The 21,434-nt window shown below is 41.5% G+C and overlaps 3 protein-coding genes across 3 annotated transcripts in view; all 3 read left to right on the top strand.

The window, feature by feature from the left end:
• The first annotated feature begins 1,982 nt into the window (after window positions 1–1,982).
• On the top strand, window positions 1,983–4,503 carry LOC137880707 (nuclear factor 7, ovary-like). The gene is made up of 2 exons (XM_068722215.1): window positions 1,983–2,075; window positions 2,151–4,503. The coding sequence occupies exon 2, from the start codon at window positions 2,168–2,170 to the stop codon at window positions 3,551–3,553; it is 1,386 nt and encodes a 461-aa protein (XP_068578316.1). The 5' UTR covers window positions 1,983–2,075; window positions 2,151–2,167; the 3' UTR covers window positions 3,554–4,503.
• A 3,262-nt stretch (window positions 4,504–7,765) lies between these two features.
• LOC137880603 (nuclear factor 7, ovary-like) lies at window positions 7,766–10,317 on the top strand. The gene is made up of 2 exons (XM_068722038.1): window positions 7,766–7,790; window positions 8,034–10,317. The coding sequence occupies exon 2, from the start codon at window positions 8,051–8,053 to the stop codon at window positions 9,434–9,436; it is 1,386 nt and encodes a 461-aa protein (XP_068578139.1). The 5' UTR covers window positions 7,766–7,790; window positions 8,034–8,050; the 3' UTR covers window positions 9,437–10,317.
• Window positions 10,318–12,559: 2,242 nt separating this feature from the next.
• aldh4a1 (aldehyde dehydrogenase 4 family, member A1) overlaps window positions 12,560–21,434 on the top strand; it is a 12,066-nt gene continuing 3,191 nt past the window's right edge. The window contains exons 1-10 of the mRNA XM_068722037.1: window positions 12,560–12,729; window positions 15,958–16,051; window positions 16,140–16,232; window positions 16,802–16,849; window positions 17,405–17,560; window positions 17,899–18,048; window positions 18,267–18,341; window positions 18,468–18,655; window positions 19,680–19,753; window positions 20,181–20,377. Of these exons, the coding sequence (XP_068578138.1) occupies window positions 12,689–12,729; window positions 15,958–16,051; window positions 16,140–16,232; window positions 16,802–16,849; window positions 17,405–17,560; window positions 17,899–18,048; window positions 18,267–18,341; window positions 18,468–18,655; window positions 19,680–19,753; window positions 20,181–20,377 (1,116 nt within the window). The 5' untranslated portion in view covers window positions 12,560–12,688. The remainder of the gene's footprint in view (window positions 12,730–15,957; window positions 16,052–16,139; window positions 16,233–16,801; window positions 16,850–17,404; window positions 17,561–17,898; window positions 18,049–18,266; window positions 18,342–18,467; window positions 18,656–19,679; window positions 19,754–20,180; window positions 20,378–21,434) is intronic.

Below are 21,434 nucleotides of genomic sequence, written 5' to 3'. Positions count from 1 at the left end.
CCCCCCCCTCCCTTAAAAGACAAGTCTTCCCGCCACGAGAGTCTTCCTCTGTGACGGCGTGTCTCAGGGGTCAGGGGTCAGGCTGTTCCCAGCTCCTCATTGAGGCCCCTACGTCCTCTACGACCCCCCTCACATGCGCCCGCATCCGTGCGTGACACTGAGTGTGCACCTCTGCGTCTGTCCACGGGCCAAATCTCACGTTCTGCTGCCGCGGAAAACTGCTCAATACTTTTGGCACCTCAAAAGACCTCTCGTCTCTTTCTTTATTACCAGGGCTTTTACTTGTAAGAGAGTAGAAATACTTGATATCCGTAGTATATTGATATCGACGTATGATGTGGTTTTAAAATTTTGGGATTTCGTAAAATGCTTTTTGCTAGTTTTAAAGGCTGCATTACAGTAACGGGATGTAATTTATCTGAACTCACCAGACCGTTCTATTATTTAATTCTAGCACCAATAGTCAACCCTACAAATATATATATATATATATATATATATATATATATATATATATGTATCGTTGATATTTGGTCAAAAATATTGTGATATTTGATTTCCTCCATATCGGCCAGCCGTAGAGGGTAGTAGTATTTGTATCTGAGTACTTCATGCACAATACGTAGTTTAATCTGATGACCTTAACTGTTCACCGCTTGTGTTCTCTGAGAGTTCTTTTGGCGGGAGTTTGGTGTCGGCAGAGTGAAGCGTGGTCCAGCTGCTGCTCGGAGCACAAAGACAGGCTTTCCTCACACACACACACACACACACACACACACACACACACACACCATTCAGAGCCGACAACTGGGAAGCGTGTGTCCCGGGTTCCTCTCGCTCTTTGTTGCCCGTATGGCGCTGAGCGGCTTCAGAGCGACGCTAGAAGCCGCTGGACGTCCGACCGTTGAACTTCACCGAGTTTCGTCGGTGAGAAAAACAAAATGCCATTTGAAGAATGCGAGCACACTTATTATTGTCTTCCATTCACGGTGTGTGACAATGCATTCCTCCTCCTCCTCCTCCTCCTCCTCCTCCTCGATCCAGGAACAACGGGAGGACCTGCTCCGCTCTCTCCGACACGTTGTACTGATGGAGATGAGCATCGCAGGCTTCTCCAATAACTGACATTCTCACCGCAGTATGTACTTCATAACGCACGGAGGACTTCATTTTTTAAAGTAACTCAAAGTAAAAATACTCCATTTCAAACGTCCTGCATTGGAACTCTTAGTTTAAGTACGTAGAGGCGAGTCAAACGTACAAGTTGAAGTACTCTTGATGCCAAATGGCTCCTCTCAGAGTGTAAAAGTACTTTGATCTTTTACTTAGGTAAATATACCACAATGTAAAAGTGTTACAAGTACAAAAGTACAAAAGTATTATGTTGAAACGTATGAAAGCAAAGAAAGGCTTTGAATATTACAAACCACTGAATACTTTATTGTGAAATTTGAACTACTCCCAATTTAAAGCGCTGATATATTTTACTTTGAAAACCATCAGCCTGAACTTCCCTCTTTGATATTTTCAGTCGGCCATTTTAAGCAACAAGACTTCAAAGAAGTGATGACGTGTGTTTGATAGAACAGACGACGCTACCAGAGATAATCAATCGATCAGACCTCTGCTGATCAGGTTAAACAACACAAGTTTAGTGTTTTAACTTGATGGTTTTCAAAGTAAAGTATGAACTAATATGTAATCATGTTTGTAAGAATGAAATGATTTTGATCTTGATTGATTATCAACAGTAAACAGTAAAGCTCCATGAAGGTGAAAATGTTCCTCATGCAGATAAAATGAGGTAAAACCTGTTAACCAGTGAATGAAACCTCTGTGTTACAGGTGAAGTGTTTATCAGAAGAGTGACAAAGCTCCACCCCTCACCTGACTCACCTGAGACAAACAGTTTGTGATTCTTCCTCACTAAAGAGACACACAGACTGAAAGAGAGACGATCAGATTCACCTTCAGACCAAACTAACAACTTCATCTGAGAGAGTTCAGCTACAGGAGAGAAAAGAGGAAAACTACAACACTGCTGCTTCAACCTGCTGACGCTCCACACACTGAATGTGAGTTTGACTAAAAACAGTGAAGTTAGTAGAGGAGGAGGGGAGCCATGACTGATGTACTTTCTGTGTTTTCAGCTTCACTCAGAGACAAAATGGCTTCCAGATCAGAGGAGGATCTCTGCTGTCCGGTCTGTCGTGAAGTCTTTAGAGATCCTGTTGTTCTGTCATGTAGCCACAGCTTCTGTAAAGACTGTCTGAAGAGCTGGTGGAGAGAGAAACCAACTGAGGAGTGTCCAGTTTGTAAGAGAAGATCTTCAATGGAACATCCACCTGTTAGTCTGGTGTTAAAGAACCTGTGTGAGTCCTTCTTACAGGAGAGAGATCAGAGAGCTTCAGAGCCTCTCTGCAGTCTGCACTCTGAGAAACTCAAACTCTTCTGTCTGGACCATCAGCAGCCAGTGTGTGTCGTCTGCAGAGATTCAGAAAAACACACTGACCACAGATTCAGACCCATCGATGAAGCTGCTCGACAACACAAGAAGAACCTTCAGGAAACTCTGGAGCCCTTAAAGGAGAAGTTAAAGGTTTTTGAAGAAGTTAAAGTGAAGTCTGATCAAACAGCAGAACACATGAAGGTCCAGGCCCGACGCACAGAGAGGAAGATTAAGGAGCAGTTTAAGAAGCTTCACCAGTTTCTAGAGGAGGAAGAGGAGGCCAGGATGGCTGCACTGAGGGAGGAAGAGGAGCAGAAGAGTCAGATGATGAAGGAGAAGATGGAGGCTCTGAGCAGAGAGATAGCAGCTCTTTCAGACACAGTCAGAGCCACAGAGGACGAGCTGAGAGCTGAAGACGTCTCATTCCTGAACAACTACAAGGCTGCAGTGGAAAGAGTCCAGCAGCGCCCCCTGCTGGAGGATCCACAGCTTCTCTCAGGAGCTCTGATAGACGAGGCCAAACACCTGGGCAACCTGACCTACAACATCTGGAACAAGATGAAGGACATGGTCTCCTACACTCCTGTGATTCTGGACTCAAACACTGCTGAACCAAACGTCATCCTGTCTGAAGATCTGACCAGTGTGAGAGGAGGAGAGAGACAGCAGCTTCCTGATAATCCAGAGAGGATTGATAAATACTTGTCTGTTCTGGGCTCTGAGGGATTTAACTCAGGAACTCACAGCTGGGATGTCGAGGTAGGAGACAGTAGAGGCTGGGCACTCGGTGTGTTACCAGAGTCTGTCCAGAGGAAGGGAGACATGCTGTCTGGATTATGGACAATACGGTTCTATAAAGGTAAATACTACGCAGGTTCACCATCAGGTCCATCCTCTGTTCTCAAAGTGCAGAAGAAGCTCCAGAGGATCAGAGTGAATCTGGACTGGAACAGAGGAAATCTGTCGTTCTCTGATCTTTATACTAACACACACATACACACCTTCACACACACTTTCACTGAGAGGATGTTTCCATACATTAACACTTCAGATAAAGTGAAGATCTCCCCACTGAAGGTCTGTGTGTCACAACAACAGGTCTGATAGAGACTCTAGTCTGAAGGTGGTGATTAGTAAACAACTCTTCACTTCCTAAAAGTGAGTATGAGTCCATCTATTGATGTAGATTGTGTACATGCATGAGAAAACAAATGATGAATTCAGTTTAAACTTTATTGATCTCTGTTTGTCTGTCAGATATTTGCAGCAGCAAACAGTAACAGGAAGTAAAGGGTGAAAGAAGAGTAGAGCAGAATAAGGAGGTTCACATTCAGTGAAGCTGAAAAGTAAAACCTGAGTCTTCACAGCTGCTTTAACTTCCTGTCTGTTCAACTGAACTTCCTGCTTGATTATCAAAATAAGACAAAAATCAAGAGAACACATAAAAGAATCTGTGATTTTAAGTTGCTCTCAATGTTTCACACAGTTCCTACAACGATTTACAGGAAGATAGAAATAGACACAATAGATCAATTAAACATGTAACTATAATGTACATACAAGGTGAAAGAATAATCAAGTCTATAAATATATATATAAATCTGTATAAAACCTGCATATATGCAGACCATCCAGACTCATTTAAACCCAAATAATAAATGTATCATATCAAATGTATTTTCATGTCTAACCCACAATAATTATTTGAAGATGTAAAGTTGTGTGCGACTTGGAACTTGTTTTAATAAATGTTTAAAATGACAGAAAGCAAAGAGTGGAGGAATACATATTGAATGGTGATGTAATCGATTATCTCCAGTAGGTGGAGCAGTTTTTACATGCGTGTCCATAAACAGTTATGATGTTTAAATGATCAGGTTATGTAACGTGGAAACATGATATTGGAGAATTTTAAAGTTTCAATAGAAGATCACAAGTTTAATGTTTTAACTTGATGGTTTTTCAAAGTAAAGTATGAACTAATATTTAATCATGTTTGTAAGAATAAAATGATTTTCATCTTTCTTTGCTTCCATAATAAAGAGGTTAACAAAACTAAAGTGTTCTATTGTTTCATGGTGTACACAGACTCTGCAGGTAGAGCGGGTCGTCCACTGATCGCAGGGTCGGGGGTTCGATTCCCGGCTCCTCCTGTCCTTGATTACCAACATTTATAACTACATTATTACCAAATGGAAATGAATGAAAAGCAGCCAATGGCAGAAATCAGAAATGTGTTCTTATTAAAGGCTTATGAGTAATCTATAAAACAATATTTATTAACCATTATTACAGTTATTAAGTACAACTTATGAATCATCTGTGAAGGATGTCTCATTATAAAGTAGAACCAAAGTCTTTATCTGCAGGTTAACTTGTAATTATAGCTGTGAAATAAATAAATATAGTGTAGTAGAAGTATAAAGTAACAGCAAATAAAAACACTGGAGGAAGTAGAACTGAAGCAAAGTTAGTGAGAAATCTAGTTTGGTTAAATAAAGATTTTTAGAAAAAGATGTTCAGACTATTTAGTGTGATACGACATTTCAACAAGATATAAAACAAAAAAAATAATATCCCATGATAGTCACACTCATTACCAGGAGAGGTTGGAATGAGATAAACTTTTATAAAATGTTATGTTTCTACGTACAAAACTGTGGAGCTAACATTAGCAAAGTACATTAGCATGTCATTAACTAGCGTTAGCACTTCTATTCTACATGCTGCTTTTACTTTTTAATGATTGTAGCAGTGAATAAAGACTTATGTGATGGTTCACTTTTACACTGTGATCTGTTTCTTAATGTTTGACACAAATGTCTTGCTTGGAGGAACAAGTATATCTGTTTGCTCATCTGATGGTTCATAATCAGTACCATCATAATCTGAATTGACCTCAAGATGGTCTTCATCTTCAGACACATCCTCCTCTATTTCTCTGTCGTGATCAAGGATGTGCTCCAGAGCCTCCAGGGCTGTCATCCTTTTGTTTCTGTTGCTCATGTTGTCCTACAGTATGCTGCTGTGTTGTTTGCATCTGCAGAGTGTAATGTTGGTAGGACTCCCAAGCAACCCTCCCCTGATAAGTGTGGGCGGAGTTTTCCCGCGGGAAAATAAAAGGTTCCCGTCAAAATAGTATCTGTATTTCTCGCACAGGTGGGGTAGTGAGAAAGAGTGTGTGTGTGTGTGTGTGTGTGTGTGTGTGTGTGTGTGTATATATGTGAGAAATGGGGTGAAACATGGTGGGAGGGAGTAAGAAATACTTTGTCTCACATTTTCAAAGAAAGAAATGGTCTAAACTTGACACTTCTGACCCCTTATAGCCTCCATTTTCACTGCCGGGTCAAATTGACCCGAACATCATCTCTGTAATATAAACCTGCAGGGGGCTGTTGCAAATACATGATATGAACCACTTTTTTTTAACGTTGATTACACTAATTAAGACAAGCAGAAGAAGTTTCATACAGAAAAAGTACTTTCAAATATTTTCTCTAGATTTTCAAACTTTGAAACGGGTCAATTTGACCCGGAACATAACAGGAAGGGCTTCAGGGCAACAATGTGCCACGAAGGCCCTGAAACACCAAGGTTTTTATGCTTCATATGAGAAGTGGAATAAGAAAAACAAGCAATATATGCATCTAGAAAAAGATTTAATTTTGACAACATCAACGTGTAAACCAACATCCAGATGACTGTGTGTGTGTGTGTGTCTGTGTGTGTGTGTGTGTGTGTGTGTGTGTGTGTGTGTGTGTGTGTGTGTGTGTGTGTGTGTGTGTGTGTGTGTGTGTGTGTGTGTGTGTGTGTGTGTGTGTGTAAGGTGCCAGGATGGGTTTTGATAGCTAGAATTAAGCTATAAGGGTTTGTTTAGTGGACTAAGAACTAGAATAACCATTCAGAACTCTATTGTTGTTCGGCACACAATAATACTTTTTACAGCCATGGGTACTCTTTACTACTTTACTAATACATTCTCAGGACTACTTGCTTTAAATGCAGTTTAGATATTTATTGCAGGGTAATTAGCAGGGGGCAAAGCAACAGGACACTTCCTTATTTCATCGAATAGGAACTTGGTTGCTTCCCTCTTGCACACAGCCGGTTATTTCAGGTCGAGTTAGTCATGTGAGGACATATTTCAACAGTCATTCCTCTCTTTTAGTACTCTTAGTCAACAAAATCATTATTACAATCACATTATGTGTTCTTTGGCCTTTGGCCTGATCTTCATGGTCCCATCTTTATGCTTTATACTCAGAGCAGCTTCTCTGGGATCTTCGCTCTACAGTGTGTAATAATTCTGACCATGGTCATCGTTTTTACTTCACTATCTACTGATAAATACAGAAATGGACACAGGAACTTATTATGAGAACGAGGAACAGGATCAGGGTCGTTTTTAGAGACAATCAGGAGGTCAGGGGTCAGTCAGCAGAGTAACGTGTTGTGTGTGTGTGTGTGTGTGTGTGTGTGTGTGTGTGTGTCACATCTAGAAAGACCCTGACGTTCTAGGTGAGCATTGTAGAAAGCATTGTGAGGTGTTCTCCACCAGGATAGGCGTGGAACCTCTGCAACTTCTTCATCTTCCTCTTCATCCTCAGACTCAGTGTCATTCAACAGATGAGCATTCTGCTACAAGAAAGCAGGAAAGTGTTATTTACCATTCTTCATCCACTGACACGCATGCAAACATACACACACACACACACTCACACACACAAAACTATTGTGACACGAGCTACAGTGTGCGGAAATTTTTTGTTTCAAAAATCACAAAAGATTCTGTGGCTCCTCCTACCAACACATTTAACATTCAAGGACCACTGACTGAATAAATAGAATAAACTACTGTAAGAAACAAGCATCACAGCAACATGTTAACTTATTTATTCTCAAAACATTGTTCGGTCTGTAATTGTTGTCATCTGAAGGAAAAACAAACCGGATTATCAAAATTGATAATGAATATTGTACATTTTAGGAAAATATGTTCATTTGTTTATCGTGTAAAACGGAGAGAGCACATGAAGAAACTTGTGTCTCCGAGCTTCCCGACCACCCAGAACGTGTCATACTTTAATTTAGGACCCATGGACTTTTTATTTTATCTGGTTTATCTGTTCAGTTATTTATAGTAAACATGCAACATGAAGCGATTAAGGAATATGCAAGAACTTCAATAATTGATCATATTTATCATCTGTTCCCTTTTAAGGTGAAACTCATCAGAGGGCTGACAGAGCTCCACCCCTTACATGACATCATCTGAGACAAACAGGAAACAGTTTGTTCCTGTTCAGTTCTCAGTGAGAAGAGACTCACCGACAGACAGACGGTAAGATTTACCTTCATTACAAAGCTGTGACTTCAACTGAGGACAGTTACAGGTAGAAGTACTAGAGTACTGCAGTACTAATGTACTAATGTACTGCAATGTACTGCAGTACTGCAAGTACTTCAACCTGCTGCTGACTGAAAAAAAAATGTAAACACTCAAAGTAAAAGTAACTGAGGCAACTTTATGATGCAGGGAAACAATCAACTTCCTGTTTTAACGTGCTGTCTGCTGTGTTTTCAGCTTCACTCAGAGACAAAATGGCTTCCAGATCAGAGGAGGAGCTCTGCTGTCCGGTCTGTCATGAAGTCTTTAGAGATCCTGTTCTTCTGTCATGTAGCCACAGCTTCTGTAAAGACTGTCTGAAGAGCTGGTGGAGAGAGAAACCAACTCAGGAGTGTCCAGTTTGTAAGAGAAGATCTTCAAAGGAACATCCACCTGTTAGTCTGATGTTAAAGAACCTGTGTGAGTCCTTCTTACAGGAGAGAGATCAGAGAGCTTCAGAGACTCTCTGCAGTCTGCACTCTGAGAAACTCAAACTCTTCTGTCTGGACCATCAGCAGCCAGTGTGTCACATCTGCAGAGATTCAGAAAAACACAGCGACCACAGAATCAGACCCATCGATGAAGCTGCTCAACAACACAAGAAGAACCTTCAGGAAACTCTGGAGCCCTTAAAGAAGAAGTTAAAGGTTTTTAAAGAAGTTAAAGTGAAGTCTGATCAAACAGCAGAACACATGAAGGTCCAGGCCCGACGCACAGAGAGGAAGATTAAGGAGCAGTTTAAGAAGCTTCACCAGTTTCTAGAGGAGGAAGAGGAGGCCAGGATGGCTGCACTGAGGGAGGAAGAGGAGCAGAAGAGTCAGATGATGAAGGAGAAGATGGAGGCTCTGAGCAGAGAGATAGCAGCTCTTTCAGACACAGTCAGAGCCACAGAGGACGAGCTGAGAGCTGAAGACGTCTCATTCCTGAACAACTACAAGGCTGCAGTGGAAAGAGTCCAGCAGCGCCCCCTGCTGGAGGATCCACAGCTGCTCTCAGGAGCTCTGATAGACGAGGCCAAACACCTGGTCAACCTGACCTTCAACATCTGGAACAAGATGAAGGACATGGTCTCCTACACTCCTGTGATTTTGGACCCAAACACTGCTGGTCCAAACCTCATCCTGTCTGAAGATCTGACCAGTGTGAGAGGAGGAGAGAAACAGCAGCTTCCTGATAATCCAGAGACGTTTGATGGTTACTGGTCTGTTTTGGGCTCAGAGGGATTTAACTCAGGGACTCACAGCTGGGATGTCGAGGTAGGAGACAGTACATACTGGATTCTGGGTGTGTTACCAGAGTCTGTCAAGAGGAAGGGAGATATATGGTCTGGATTATGGGGAATATTGTTCTATGAAGATAAATACTCAGCATGTTCACCATCAGCTCCATCATTTTATCTTGTAGTGCAGAAGAAGCCCCAGAGGATCAGAGTGAATCTGGACTGGAACAGAGGAAAGCTGTCGTTCTCTGATCTTGATACTAACACACACATACACACCTTCACACACACTTTCACTGAGAGGATGTTTCCATTCATTAACACTTCAGATAAAGTGAAGATCTCACCACTGAAGGTCTGTGTGTCAAAACAACAGGTCTGATAGAGACTCTAGTCTGAAGGTGGTGATTAGTAAACAACTCTTCACTTCCTAAAAGTGAGTATGAGTCCATCTATTGATGTAGATTGTGTACATGCATGAGAAAACAAATGATGAATTCAGTTTAAACTTTATTGATCTCTGTTTGTCTGTCAGATATTTGCAGCAGCAAACAGTAACAGGAAGTAAAGGGTGAAAGAAGAGTAGAGCAGAATAATGAGGTTCACATTCCACCAAAGAATCCAACGACAGTAAATCTCATCTCTGTTGGATGTAGCTTAATGAGAGCCGATTCACACTTTTTAAGGGTTTTGTTAAACTTCAAGTTTACTAGGAAGATGTAAAAAAAAATGAAGTAAGATAATTTCTTAGCAAAAGTAAAGAGCTAATGTCAGGCTATAAAGGAACTGCACCTCGGTCACGTGACTTCACGTCACCACTAAGCTAAGGCGAGGGAGCAGGAGAGAGAATGCTGACTCCTCTTCTGCTTTGAGGACTCATTCCTGCAGCTCTCTGTGGACAGGAAGACTTCAGGTGGTGAACTGAACAGAAAACACAACAGACTCTGGAGGAACATTCATTGAGAAAGATGGTCTTCTGTTATGTTGTACTGAGCAAAGTGAACATATTGTAAACATTCATGTGGATCATTTGGGAGGACAGTAAATATAAAAACTCTGAATTCTTTGTATTGTAACAGTTTTTTTATAATACCAATTGTATTTGTAGATGTAAAGTTGTGTGAGACTTGGAACTTGTTTTAATAAATGTTTAAAAAAAGAAGAATGCAAAGAGTGGAGGAATAAATATGGGTAATGTAATCGATTGTCTACATGAAGTAGGTAGAGCTTGATGCAAAACTTGCAAAAAGAAAGAGACACAAAACAAAAACAAAGAGATTTAAAATGACCACACAGAGATGCAAAATACTTACAGTAAGATGCAAAACGACTACAAAGAGACACAAAACCACAAAAAGACAACACAAAACGACTACAAAGAGACACAAAACCACAAAAAGAGACACAAAACGATTACAAAGAGACACAAAACCACAAAAAAAGACACAAAACCACAAAAAGACAACACAAAACGACTACAAAGAGACACAAAACCACAAAAAGAGACACAAAACGATTACAAAGAGACACAAAACCACAAAAAAAGACACAAAACCACAAAAAGACAACACAAAACGACTACAAAGAGACACAAAACCACAAAAAGACAACACAAAACGACTACAGAGAGACAGAAAACCACAAAAAGACAACACAAAACGACTACAAAGAGACACAAAACCACAAAAAGAGACACAAAACCACAAAAAGACAACACAAAACGACTACAAAGGGATGCAAAATTCCCCTAAAGAGTTCTCTTTGAATCTGTGGCTCTTGTTCTTATGTGAGAGGAGGGAGACTTTTACATGTCGGTGACCAGGGGGCCCACTGTCTCTTAATCCGTCCATGTTCACAATTACCAAGTGATCGTTAAAGAAAATCCTAATATTTCTTGTCAATATCTTCATGTGACGTGTTCATGAGGCGTTCATCCAGTTGGGTCAGAAGCTCCATGTACGGTCATTTCATAAATCACAAGACAAAAGGAGCATTTGCTACAAATGTAGGTCTTTTTTTTTTTTTAAACAATATTTGTTAATATTTCGTCAAAGAGCCTCCGTTAAAACTGTGCTCAATTAGCTATTAGCTCCTGTTTGCAATGTACCTGTACAGACGGATTACTTTGATGCTGAAAATAGAGAATACCGCGCTCTCGTTGTGCACATTCCCAAATTAACTTCCAAGAAAACTGGACCGGCGTCTTAGTTTCTGTGACCATTGAGGCAACAGGAGCCCAACAACAAACGGGTCAAAACATGTTATTCTGAAATATGTCTTTGAAATGTCTTTCAGTCAGAGGTTTACGACTCTATCTGGTGGTCATTCTGTGTCACGACAGACAATTACTGGCTCCACGACCTACAAATAATGGAGTTGGAAAGAAAACAAGTACAAAACCCTGAGGACTAATAACAATATTAATAATAATAAAATGTTCCAAAACAGCTTAGAGTTCAGAGCGGTTCCCTAAAAAAAAAAAAAAAGATATTAAATTTGTACAATGTATTACCTTCGACTTTATAGATGAATACTATTGGCAGTATATTATACAGATGGTACATTGTACTGCACATCATTTTGCTGACTTATATAATGTCTATAACATATTTTATGACATAAGATACAAAATTTAAAAAAGGTGAAATTCGGTTGTTGCAGCAGCAGAACAAGGACAGAAATACAGATAAATAGAGAAAGTTAAATAAATAAATACAACTGATGTTAATATAAAAAGGTAAATTGTGGTATAGCATAGGAGATATAAGATGTATTATGAGGTGAAATGTAGTAGTAGTAGTATAATAATATATAGAACAGCAATACATAGATAAGAATATAATGTCAGGTACTCCCGGAAAAGGTGCAGGTGTACATACCAATAACCATTAATTATCGGTTATTATTATAATGTTGTTCTGTCCTGACTGTGTCACACTGTGTGTCTCGATGAATATGTCTGGATTAATTCATAACTACTAGGCGGTGATGAATGAAGTCGGTGGAGACGAGATCGAAAGTTCAAGAGGCTGCTCAGAAATAGAACTTTAACATGTGGCCCTGTGATTGGCTGAGGACATTTTAAACGTTCGCTGATTGGCCGGTCGCAGACCCGCCCGTGGAAGGTACCATTTTGGCAGGATGGGGAGGGAAGGGCTTTTCTCGACAGATAATGAGGACGTTTACAAAACAAAATAAACGTATTTCCTTACGTTCATTAAAACGTTAAGATGCTCATTATTAAATAAATGGGATAGCAATGAGCGGGAATCCGCTATTCAAAAATAAACATCCATCCGGTACCGTTAATACCATACAATATTACGACCCTGTCCATGACCCGCCCCCCTCGGCCTCTGATTGGCTCACTCTGAAATTGTTAGCCTAACTCTAAACAATCGGCATCCCTCGTGCCCCAAATCTAACCAATTCAATCACCGAAGGCGGCGTGTAGTAGCCAATCAGAGGCCGAGGTGGGCGGGTCATGCTGTCGTATTTTTACCCCCTAGTTTAGTTTAGTTTAGTCAGTCAGTACTGTCTAACCTGTATCTGATCAGGTATCGACCCCTGATCGGCAGTATTACGGAGTACTTTCACTGGTACTTTTCCACCTGTCGGATAAAAAAAACAAAACATGCTGCGCGTGAGGGCTGCTGTGAGCCAGTCATGGAGGGGGTAGGTACCAACGCACGAGACTGCTTCACGAGACTGCTTCACCTCGGCAACGACCTGACGACCTGTCAGCGAGCTAATGCTAAACTTGAAGACACTCCAGCACCGTGCTACTGTTCTTAAATACTCCTTAATGTGTCGGTGCTGACACGGTGACTCAACGTTAACGGGGTCCCGTGTTTAACCACCACGGTCGGTCCGGTTTGTACGTTATGTAACGTTAATAACGTTAATAATAACAAGCTCTAAACTGTGAGTGCGGCAGGTGAAAGTAGCTAAAGTAGCTACTTATTAGCTTCATATGAATAACACCGTTTGAGCATTTATTCTATATCCATTGATATCCGACGGTTAGTCAAAATGCTCACCAGTTAACTAGCTGGAGAGCCCCTTGACTCGACCAGTTAACTAACGTTAGTTGAAGTGTCCTTTGACTCGACCAGTTAACTAGCTGGAGTGCCCTTTGACTCGACCAGTTAACTAGCTGGAGTGTCCTTTGACTCGACCAGTTGACTAGCTGGAGAGCCCTTTGACTCGACCAGTTAACTAGCTGGAGTGTCCTTTGACTCGACCAGTTAACTAGCTGGAGTATCCTTTGACTCGACCAGTTGACTAGCTGGAGAGCCCTTTGACTCGACCAGTTAACTAGCTGGAGAGCCCTTTGACTCGACCAGTTAACTAGCTGGAGTGTCCTTTGACTCGACCAGTTGACTAGCTGGAGTGCCCTTTGACTCGACCAGTTAACTAGCTGGAGTGTCCTTTGACTCGACCAGTTGACTAGCTGGAGAGCCCTTTGACTCGATCAGTTAACTAGCTGGAGAGCCCTTTGACTCGACCAGTTGACTAGCTGGAGTGCCCTTTGACTCGACCAGTTAACTAGCTGGAGTGTCCTTTGACTCGACCAGTTGACTAGCTGGAGAGCCCTTTGACTCGACCAGTTAACTAGCTGGAGTGTCCTTTGACTCGACCAGTTAACTAGCTGGAGTGTCCTTTGACTCGACCAGTTGACTAGCTGGAGAGCCCTTTGACTCGACCAGTTAACTAGCTGGAGAGCCCTTTGACTCGACCAGTTAACTAGCTGGAGTGTCCTTTGACTCGACCAGTTGACTAGCTGGAGTGCCCTTTGACTCGACCAGTTGACTAGCTGGAGAGCCCTTTGACTCGACCAGTTAACTAGCTGGAGAGCCCTTTGACTCGACCAGTTAACTAGCTGGAGTGTCCTTTGACTCGACCAGTTGACTAGCTGGAGAGCCCTTTGACTCGATAAGTTAACTAGCTGGAGTGTCCTTTGACTCGACCAGTTAACTAGCTGGAGTGTCCTTTGACTCGACCAGTTGACTAGCTGGAGAGCCCTTTGACTCGACCAGTTAACTAGCTGGAGAGCCCTTTGACTCGACCAGTTAACTAGCTGGAGTGTCCTTTGACTCGACCAGTTGACTAGCTGGAGTGCCCTTTGACTCGACCAGTTGACTAGTGAGACTTTCAGCGCCATCGCTAGTTAACTAGTTCAAGTTGTGACCATTGTCTTGACATGTCTTAGGACGTAAACATGCTCCCCCCCCCCCCCCCCCCCCAACAACTCCAGAGATGCAAAACTACCAAAAAGACACAAAGAGATTTAAAATGACCACACAGAGATGCAGGGAATACGTGAAGAACTGTCTCACGTAGTCCTGAAACAAAGTGTGTAGATACATGTAGCTGTGTGAGACTAACTGGGGGGGGGGGGGGGGGGTGTCCAAGTGTCCTGTAAATGTCACATCCTGAATAACCCTTCAGAACCAGGACAGGACTCCTAACCAGCACTCATTGGCTAAAACAATCGTAGAAATACGTTGGCAGCCTTACGTGTGGTGGGTTTTGGTTATCTGCCAGTACAGAAGGCCCATGAGGTATGTGGCACTGGGTGCACCAGTAACAAGTCTTCTTCTTCTTCTTCTCAGAACCGCCGGCTGATTCTAAGGAAAATAACACATTTCTGGGACATCTGTTAAAAGAAGAGTTTGTTGTCTTTCTCCCTCAGTGGCCCGGCTTCAGAGAGGGATTTGGTTGCGTTTGAGGGAACCTCGTATGTCTGAGAACACCTATCATGCCACCAGCTGGCCTGTCTGCCCCCCCCCCCTCGTCCTTCAGTTTATAAAGTTCACTCCAGTGTAGTTAATCATACATGAAGAGAGAGAGAGAGGACACCGGATTAAGCTAGACTTAAATTGTTCATCCGAAAACTGGCTGAAGTGACTCATCAAATTAAGTCACTAAAGCTCGACTTGACATCTTTTAAATCCAGTGTTTTGACTGACTGACACTCTAAAAACCCAAATATATTCACGTTATTATCACATGATGATGAACTTGAACTTTTGAGTGACTAAAACCAGAGAATGTTGCGTTGAAAAGAGGCAGAGCGGCACAAAGGATTACAGGTCATGCGAGGTGTTGTTGAGCGAGTTTAATCTATTGTTCCTGTTCTGAATAACTTCATGTAAATCTGTCCAATCAGGAACTTAATCTACTATTAAGAACAGCTGTGAAAGAAACTCCAGACCTGTTTCTACTCATTTACAGAGCTTTCAAACAGGCGTAACTTAACAACATTGCAGTCCAAACTTAAAAATCTGCACCGTTAATGTTTTAAAGTCGCTCAGGATTCATCTTAGCAGTTTCCTGGAGATCTAAATGTCGTTTAAGTTCACGCCGAAGCTGTTAAACTTCTTACAGCTTCAACTCAAGTGGTCGGTGGTCGTCTATAACTTTTGCTTTTGCGCGGCAAAAAAAACAACGAATGGGGAAACATGCAGTTCATGTGATCTCGGTTATGGTTTTATTAATGTGATTAAATTTGGCTCCTTTGTGGTTACCAGTTTCCCCAGCTGTGGTTGTTGGAGGTGGATGGAGAAGGCAGCTTCCACAGGTGGGGCAAGACTGGAAAGGTTTGGGATGAATGTATTGTTTGGATCGCATACAGCTCGGATCAAAGGGATTGTTTTGGGGCAGCATTGAAGAGCGTCAGGCTGAAAACCAGTTCAGGGAGCTCCTGTGTATTCATTAAAGGAGTTCAACATCCTCCACCACGGCCCAGACCTTTATGGCCAGTTTAAGGCCACCTCAGGTCAGAGGCCCAGCTGAACCTGTTTCCCTGCTGGATTATATAATACAGTTCACGGAGTTTGACTGCATGTTTTTATAGTTGCATTAAACACAGTTTTACATTTTGTTTGTGTGTTTCTGAAGGTTCAAAACGTTCCCTTGTGCAGCGGTGGAGGTGAAGAATGAGCCGATCCTCGGCTTCAACGAGGGGAGCGCCGAAAGAAAAGAGCTGCTGAAGGTTTGTTCACCCGAAAACAATCCCAGAGGTGGACCCAAGAGTTAATGTAATAACTTCTGGTCATTCGTCTCGGTTGTTCTCACCGCAGGCCTTGGACAGTCTGAAGGGGAAGACGGAGGAGATCCCGTGCGTGGTCGGAGACGAACATGTGTGGACCAAAGACATCAGATACCAGCTATCTGTGAGTAAAAGTCAACAGCTCGAGTCAACAGAACATATCACTACTGGCATCATTATTCAAACATGCATTCATTCAAGTTTACTGTTAGAAAAGAATGTAGTCAACCAAAAGAGACCCACAAAGACCCACTTTTGTCTTTTATTTTTAGGGGCTGATAGCAGGTCAACCGTATATGCCTCATTGAAGTGGTTATAAATCATCTGTAATTCTTAATTTGAGTTGTTTTCGTCGTACATCTGTAATAAACATTGTGTTTTGGTTAGTCGCCTATTGAAATGTTAAAAGTGTATAGTGGCTCAGAACCTTATGAGGGAAGTTTATGATGATAAGAGCCATGTCTCAATGTCTCATAAGTTGTTGCAGCATTTTGTATGGTTGATGCCGTGTACCACGCAATTGGAAATTTATGAAACTGGTCAAAAATTCCTCCAAAAATACCACAATAAGACAGCGAGACTTTGAGGAACACTGTAGAGACGACGACAACAAGAACACTGCTCACACAGCTTCGTTATTTTTTTTATTGGAAAATGTCATAACTCATTGACTTTCTTTGTTTCCTTTCAAAGCCGTTCAATCACTCCCATAAAGTGGCGAAGTTCTGTTATGCTGACAAGGTAAGTTACAAGATGTTCTAGATATTGCAAAGAACCACACTGAACTTTGGGCTACATTCACCATTATTTTTGGTCCATTTTCACGTAGTGTAAACATGCTATTTTCATATTTTAGGACTGGTTTCAACTATTCTAACAAACCCCAATAACTAACTTTTATAAGCTTAATTATACCAATTGTAGTACTTTGAAATAATGTTAATATTATAGACATGATGAAAGTCTTTACTTTAGCTGGAGGACCAATAACAAGGACCTCTGTTCAGGCTCAGGTCACCAGGATCAACAGCTCCAGAGAGCGGAGTGTCGTCTGCATAGCGGTGCAAGTCAATACTGTTTATTGATGATAATGATTGATCGCTGTCACCAAAGCTATGCGTTGCTCTGGAACCAGACTGGAGCTTCTAAAGTAGCTCCAGTTTGAGTCCAGTTTGAATAGCTTTTAGTGGACTTTTTGTGATATTGTATTTTCTTCGTGTGGCTCTAGTTTTTCGAAAGGATGTCATAGAAATGAAGTTGACTCATTTAACAACGCCTCTATCCTGAACGTGACAGGAGCTGATCAACAGAGCCATCCTGGCGTCCGTGGCAGCGAGGAGAGAGTGGGACCTGAAGCCCGTCCAGGACCGAGCCCAGGTCCTCTTCAAGGCTGCCGACGCCATCGCTGGACCCAAGAGAGCCGAGGTCCTCGCCAAGACCATGATCGGGCAGGTACAGGAGACACGGGGGGTGGGGGGGCAAACTCTCTGGGGGTCTGGCGTCGTCACTTTAGAGCCGAACAATATGGGAAAATATTCACGTCTTTTTTAGACAATATTGCGATTGCTATTTTTTATTTAATTAATTCGTTTATTTTTTCCTTTTTAAATTTGATTAATCGCTCAGCCCGGTGTCACTTTCTCAAAAAGTCAGCTTTGAACAAAGTCAAACTTATCCTCTTGAATGCAACCCACAGAATGTAGCGAGGCACCGTTAAATACACTCGTCTGTGAAGAAAAAACCCTTTATATGCATTGATATTTAATTGTTTATCTACCTCTGTGTCGCAGGGTAAGACGGTGGTCCAGGCGGAGATCGACGCCGCTGCAGAGCTGATCGACTTCTTCAGATTTAACGCCAAACACGCCGTCGAGCTGGAGAAACAGCAGCCGCTCGACGCCGAGGGAAGCACGAACACCATGCTGTATCGTGGGCTGGAGGTTATTAATGAACTTATTAATAAATGTTTCATTCACTGTTTGTTTACGGTCAATGAATAAATAACCCAGAATCAGTGTTATTGTTCTTTAAATGGAACAGAATCAGTGTTTTATTTGATTATAGGTCAGGACTGGGTGTTTGCAGAGCTTTTTATATTTATTTATTTATATATATTCACAACCCTTGTTTATCTACATTCTTTTTTTCCCCCCCTCAGGGGTTTGTAGCAGCCGTGGCTCCTTTTAACTTCACCGCTATTGGTGGAAACCTGGCGGGAACTCCAGCTGTGATGGTGAGTGTGATTATGTCATCTTTGCATGGCTGTAATAAATGAGTGATTCAATAAATAGGACAATCCTCCAGCATCTTTAGGATGATCAATATACAAACAGATTCTTACTGAAGGTTTTCTGTTCAGGGTAACGTGGTGCTGTGGAAGCCCAGCGACACCGCCATGTCTGCCAGCTACGCCGTCTACAAAGTCCTGAGGGAGTGCGGCCTCCCGCCAAACATCATCCAGTTCCTACCAGCCGACGGTCCCGTGTTCGGAGACGCCGTCACCTCCTCTGAGCACCTGGCGGGCGTCAACTTCACCGGCAGCGTCCCGTAAGGAGATCTCTTTCACTCCGAGTTGTGTTTTCAGATGTGGATAAAAGTTTGGCTTAAACACCAGCTCTATTCCTTTTAAAACTTTAATAATTGATTGTCAGTAATCACCGCCACTTTGACCATTTTGTACTTTGAGCTGCTGCACAGACATGAACCACAACACATGCTGCTTTAGCTGGTTAAAATATGACTCGGTGTGTTAAACTAAAATGTATCTTCCTCTTGTCCAGGCCTCGTACAATGCCAGCACGGCGACTTAAAGGGATAGTTCGGATTGTTTGAAGTGTGGTTGTATGAGGTAGTCTTTTTTTTTAAAACCTATTTTAAACGCCTAAAAAATTAAATCACTACCAGTTTAAGTGCACCTTGCCATCAGACGGTCCTTTCATACAGGAAATAAACCGGCACACATTTAGAATGTTTGCGTTCACAACTGAGACATGGACGATATCCATCTACGCCTGCTTCGAGGCTCCATTGACAAAACCACTAACTTTGCCTCACAGAACAGAGGAGTTGCTGGTTTACAGCTTTTAAGTTTGTTTGAGTGGTTGTTTGTCTTTGGTGTTTTTTGAAGGGTTAGCTTGGATTCACGAAAGTTATACAATAACGCAAACAAGCTAACAGATCGAGGCAGCAGTAGACCAGCCGCTCTCGTGTTGTTCAAGGTGAAATAACTGGGGTTTTTTGTCAATGGAGTCTGGTGTCTTTGAAGAGATCATAGATGATGGCTTCAGTTTCCCGTCAGAAAGGTCTGTCTGACAGCAAAGTAAAGAGGTGAACGTATTCTATACTGTAGCAACACACTGACTATGGAAACCTCATACAACCACACTTCAAAATGTATCATATCCCTTTAAAGTCATATCAGATAAATGTTTAAGCTTAATGTTAATATGGCATCACAGTGCCTGTAATATGGCTTTGTTAATCCTGTGGTATGTATGTATGTATGTATGTATGTATGTAATCGCACCACACAAATGCTTTAAATTAATCTCTTCTTGTTGTTTTTTTGTAGGACATTCAAGCGTCTTTGGAAGCAGGTCGCCCAGAACCTGGACTCCTACAAGACTTTCCCTCGACTGGCAGGAGGTGAGCAAAACCTCTGAAACAAGACAATCAGTCAGAAAACAGAGCAGAGATGGTTCATACACACAGACAGAAAATACATAAATATGTGTGTATTTATATTAATTTTACATCATGAGAAGAAGAGGATTTAACCAAATATTGAACTGTCGATATGTTCTTCAATACATACAAAACGTACATCAAATAAAACATAAGCTTGACATTTCACACAATAATAAACTTTATTTACTTAACAAGGTAACAAAATATCAGATACCATTAAAAAAACATAACACCAGGGGATAAAATAGAATGACCAGAGAGGGATGATAAAATCCAGCAACAAATTCAATATTCATAATCGGTGTCCTGTAGAAGAACCTTTGAAGAAGAGTCAGACTTTCCTTTAACGCATGTTGAGAGAAGAGTTTTCTGTTCACACTTTCAGAGTGCGGCGGGAAGAACTTCCACTTCGTCCACAAGTCCGCGGACGTGGAGAGCGTGGTGAAGGGAACGATCCGCTCAGCCTTCGAGTACGGAGGTCAGAAGTGTTCCGCCTGCTCCAGGATGTACGTACCGGACAGCCTGTGGCCCCAGATCAGGGATCAGCTGCTGGACATTCACCGGCAGCTCAAAGTGGGAGATGTGAGTACTACTAAAGTACTACTAAAGTACTACGTTCAACAGCAGCTCACAGTAGGAGACGTGAGTACTACTAATGTACTGGTAAAGTACTACGTTCAACAGCAGCTCACAGTAGGAGACGTGAGTACTACTAAAGTACTACTAAAGTACTACGTTCAACAGCAACTCACAGTAGGAGACGTGAGTACTACTAAAGTACTACTAAAGTACTACGTTCAACAGCAGCTCACAGTAGGAGACGTGAGTACTACTAATGTACTGGTAAAGTACTACGTTCAACAGCAGCTCACAGTAGGAGACGTGAGTACTACTAAAGTACTACTAAAGTACTACGTTCAACAGCAGCTCACAGTAGGAGACGTGAGTACTACTAAAGTACTACTAAAGTACTACATTCAACAGCAGCTCACAGTAGGAGACGTGAGTACTACTAAAGTACTACTAAAGTACTACGTTCAACAGCAGCTCACAGTAGGAGACGTGAGTACTACTAAAGTACTACTAAAGTACTACGTTCAACAGCAGCTCACAGTAGGAGACATGAGTACTACTAAAGTACTACGTTCAACAGCAGCTCACAGTAGGAGACATGAGTACTACTAATGTACTGGTAAAGTACTACGTTCACTAGCAGCTCACAGTATAGACGCGGATACAGTTAAAGTACTACGTACACAGCAGCTCACAGTAGGAGACGTGAGTACTACTAAAGTACTACGTGTTTCGTTTAATCCCGGGAATCGATACCATCAACATGGTTATTGATTAATATTGTTATTGATTAATATTGTTATTGATTAATATTGTTGTTGATTAATATTGTTGTTGATTAATATTGTTGTTGATTAATATTGTTGATTAATATTGTTAATGATTAATATTGTTGTTGATTAATATTGTTATTGATTAATGTTATTGATTAATATTGTTGTTGATTAATATTGTTAATGATTAATATTGTTATTGATTAATATTGTTAATGATTAATATTGTTGTTGATTAATATTGTTGTTTATTAATCAATAACAATATTAATCAACAACAATATTAATCAATA

The sequence above is a fragment of the Cebidichthys violaceus genome, unplaced genomic scaffold (genome assembly GCF_023349555.1).
Source record: "Cebidichthys violaceus isolate CVI_PGR_0920_01 unplaced genomic scaffold, fCebVio1.0.p SCAF_29, whole genome shotgun sequence".
Classification (NCBI taxonomy): domain Eukaryota; kingdom Metazoa; phylum Chordata; class Actinopteri; order Perciformes; family Stichaeidae; genus Cebidichthys; species Cebidichthys violaceus.
The sequence above is the reverse complement of the archived record's forward strand: the minus strand, read 5'-3'. Positions and strand labels throughout refer to the sequence as shown.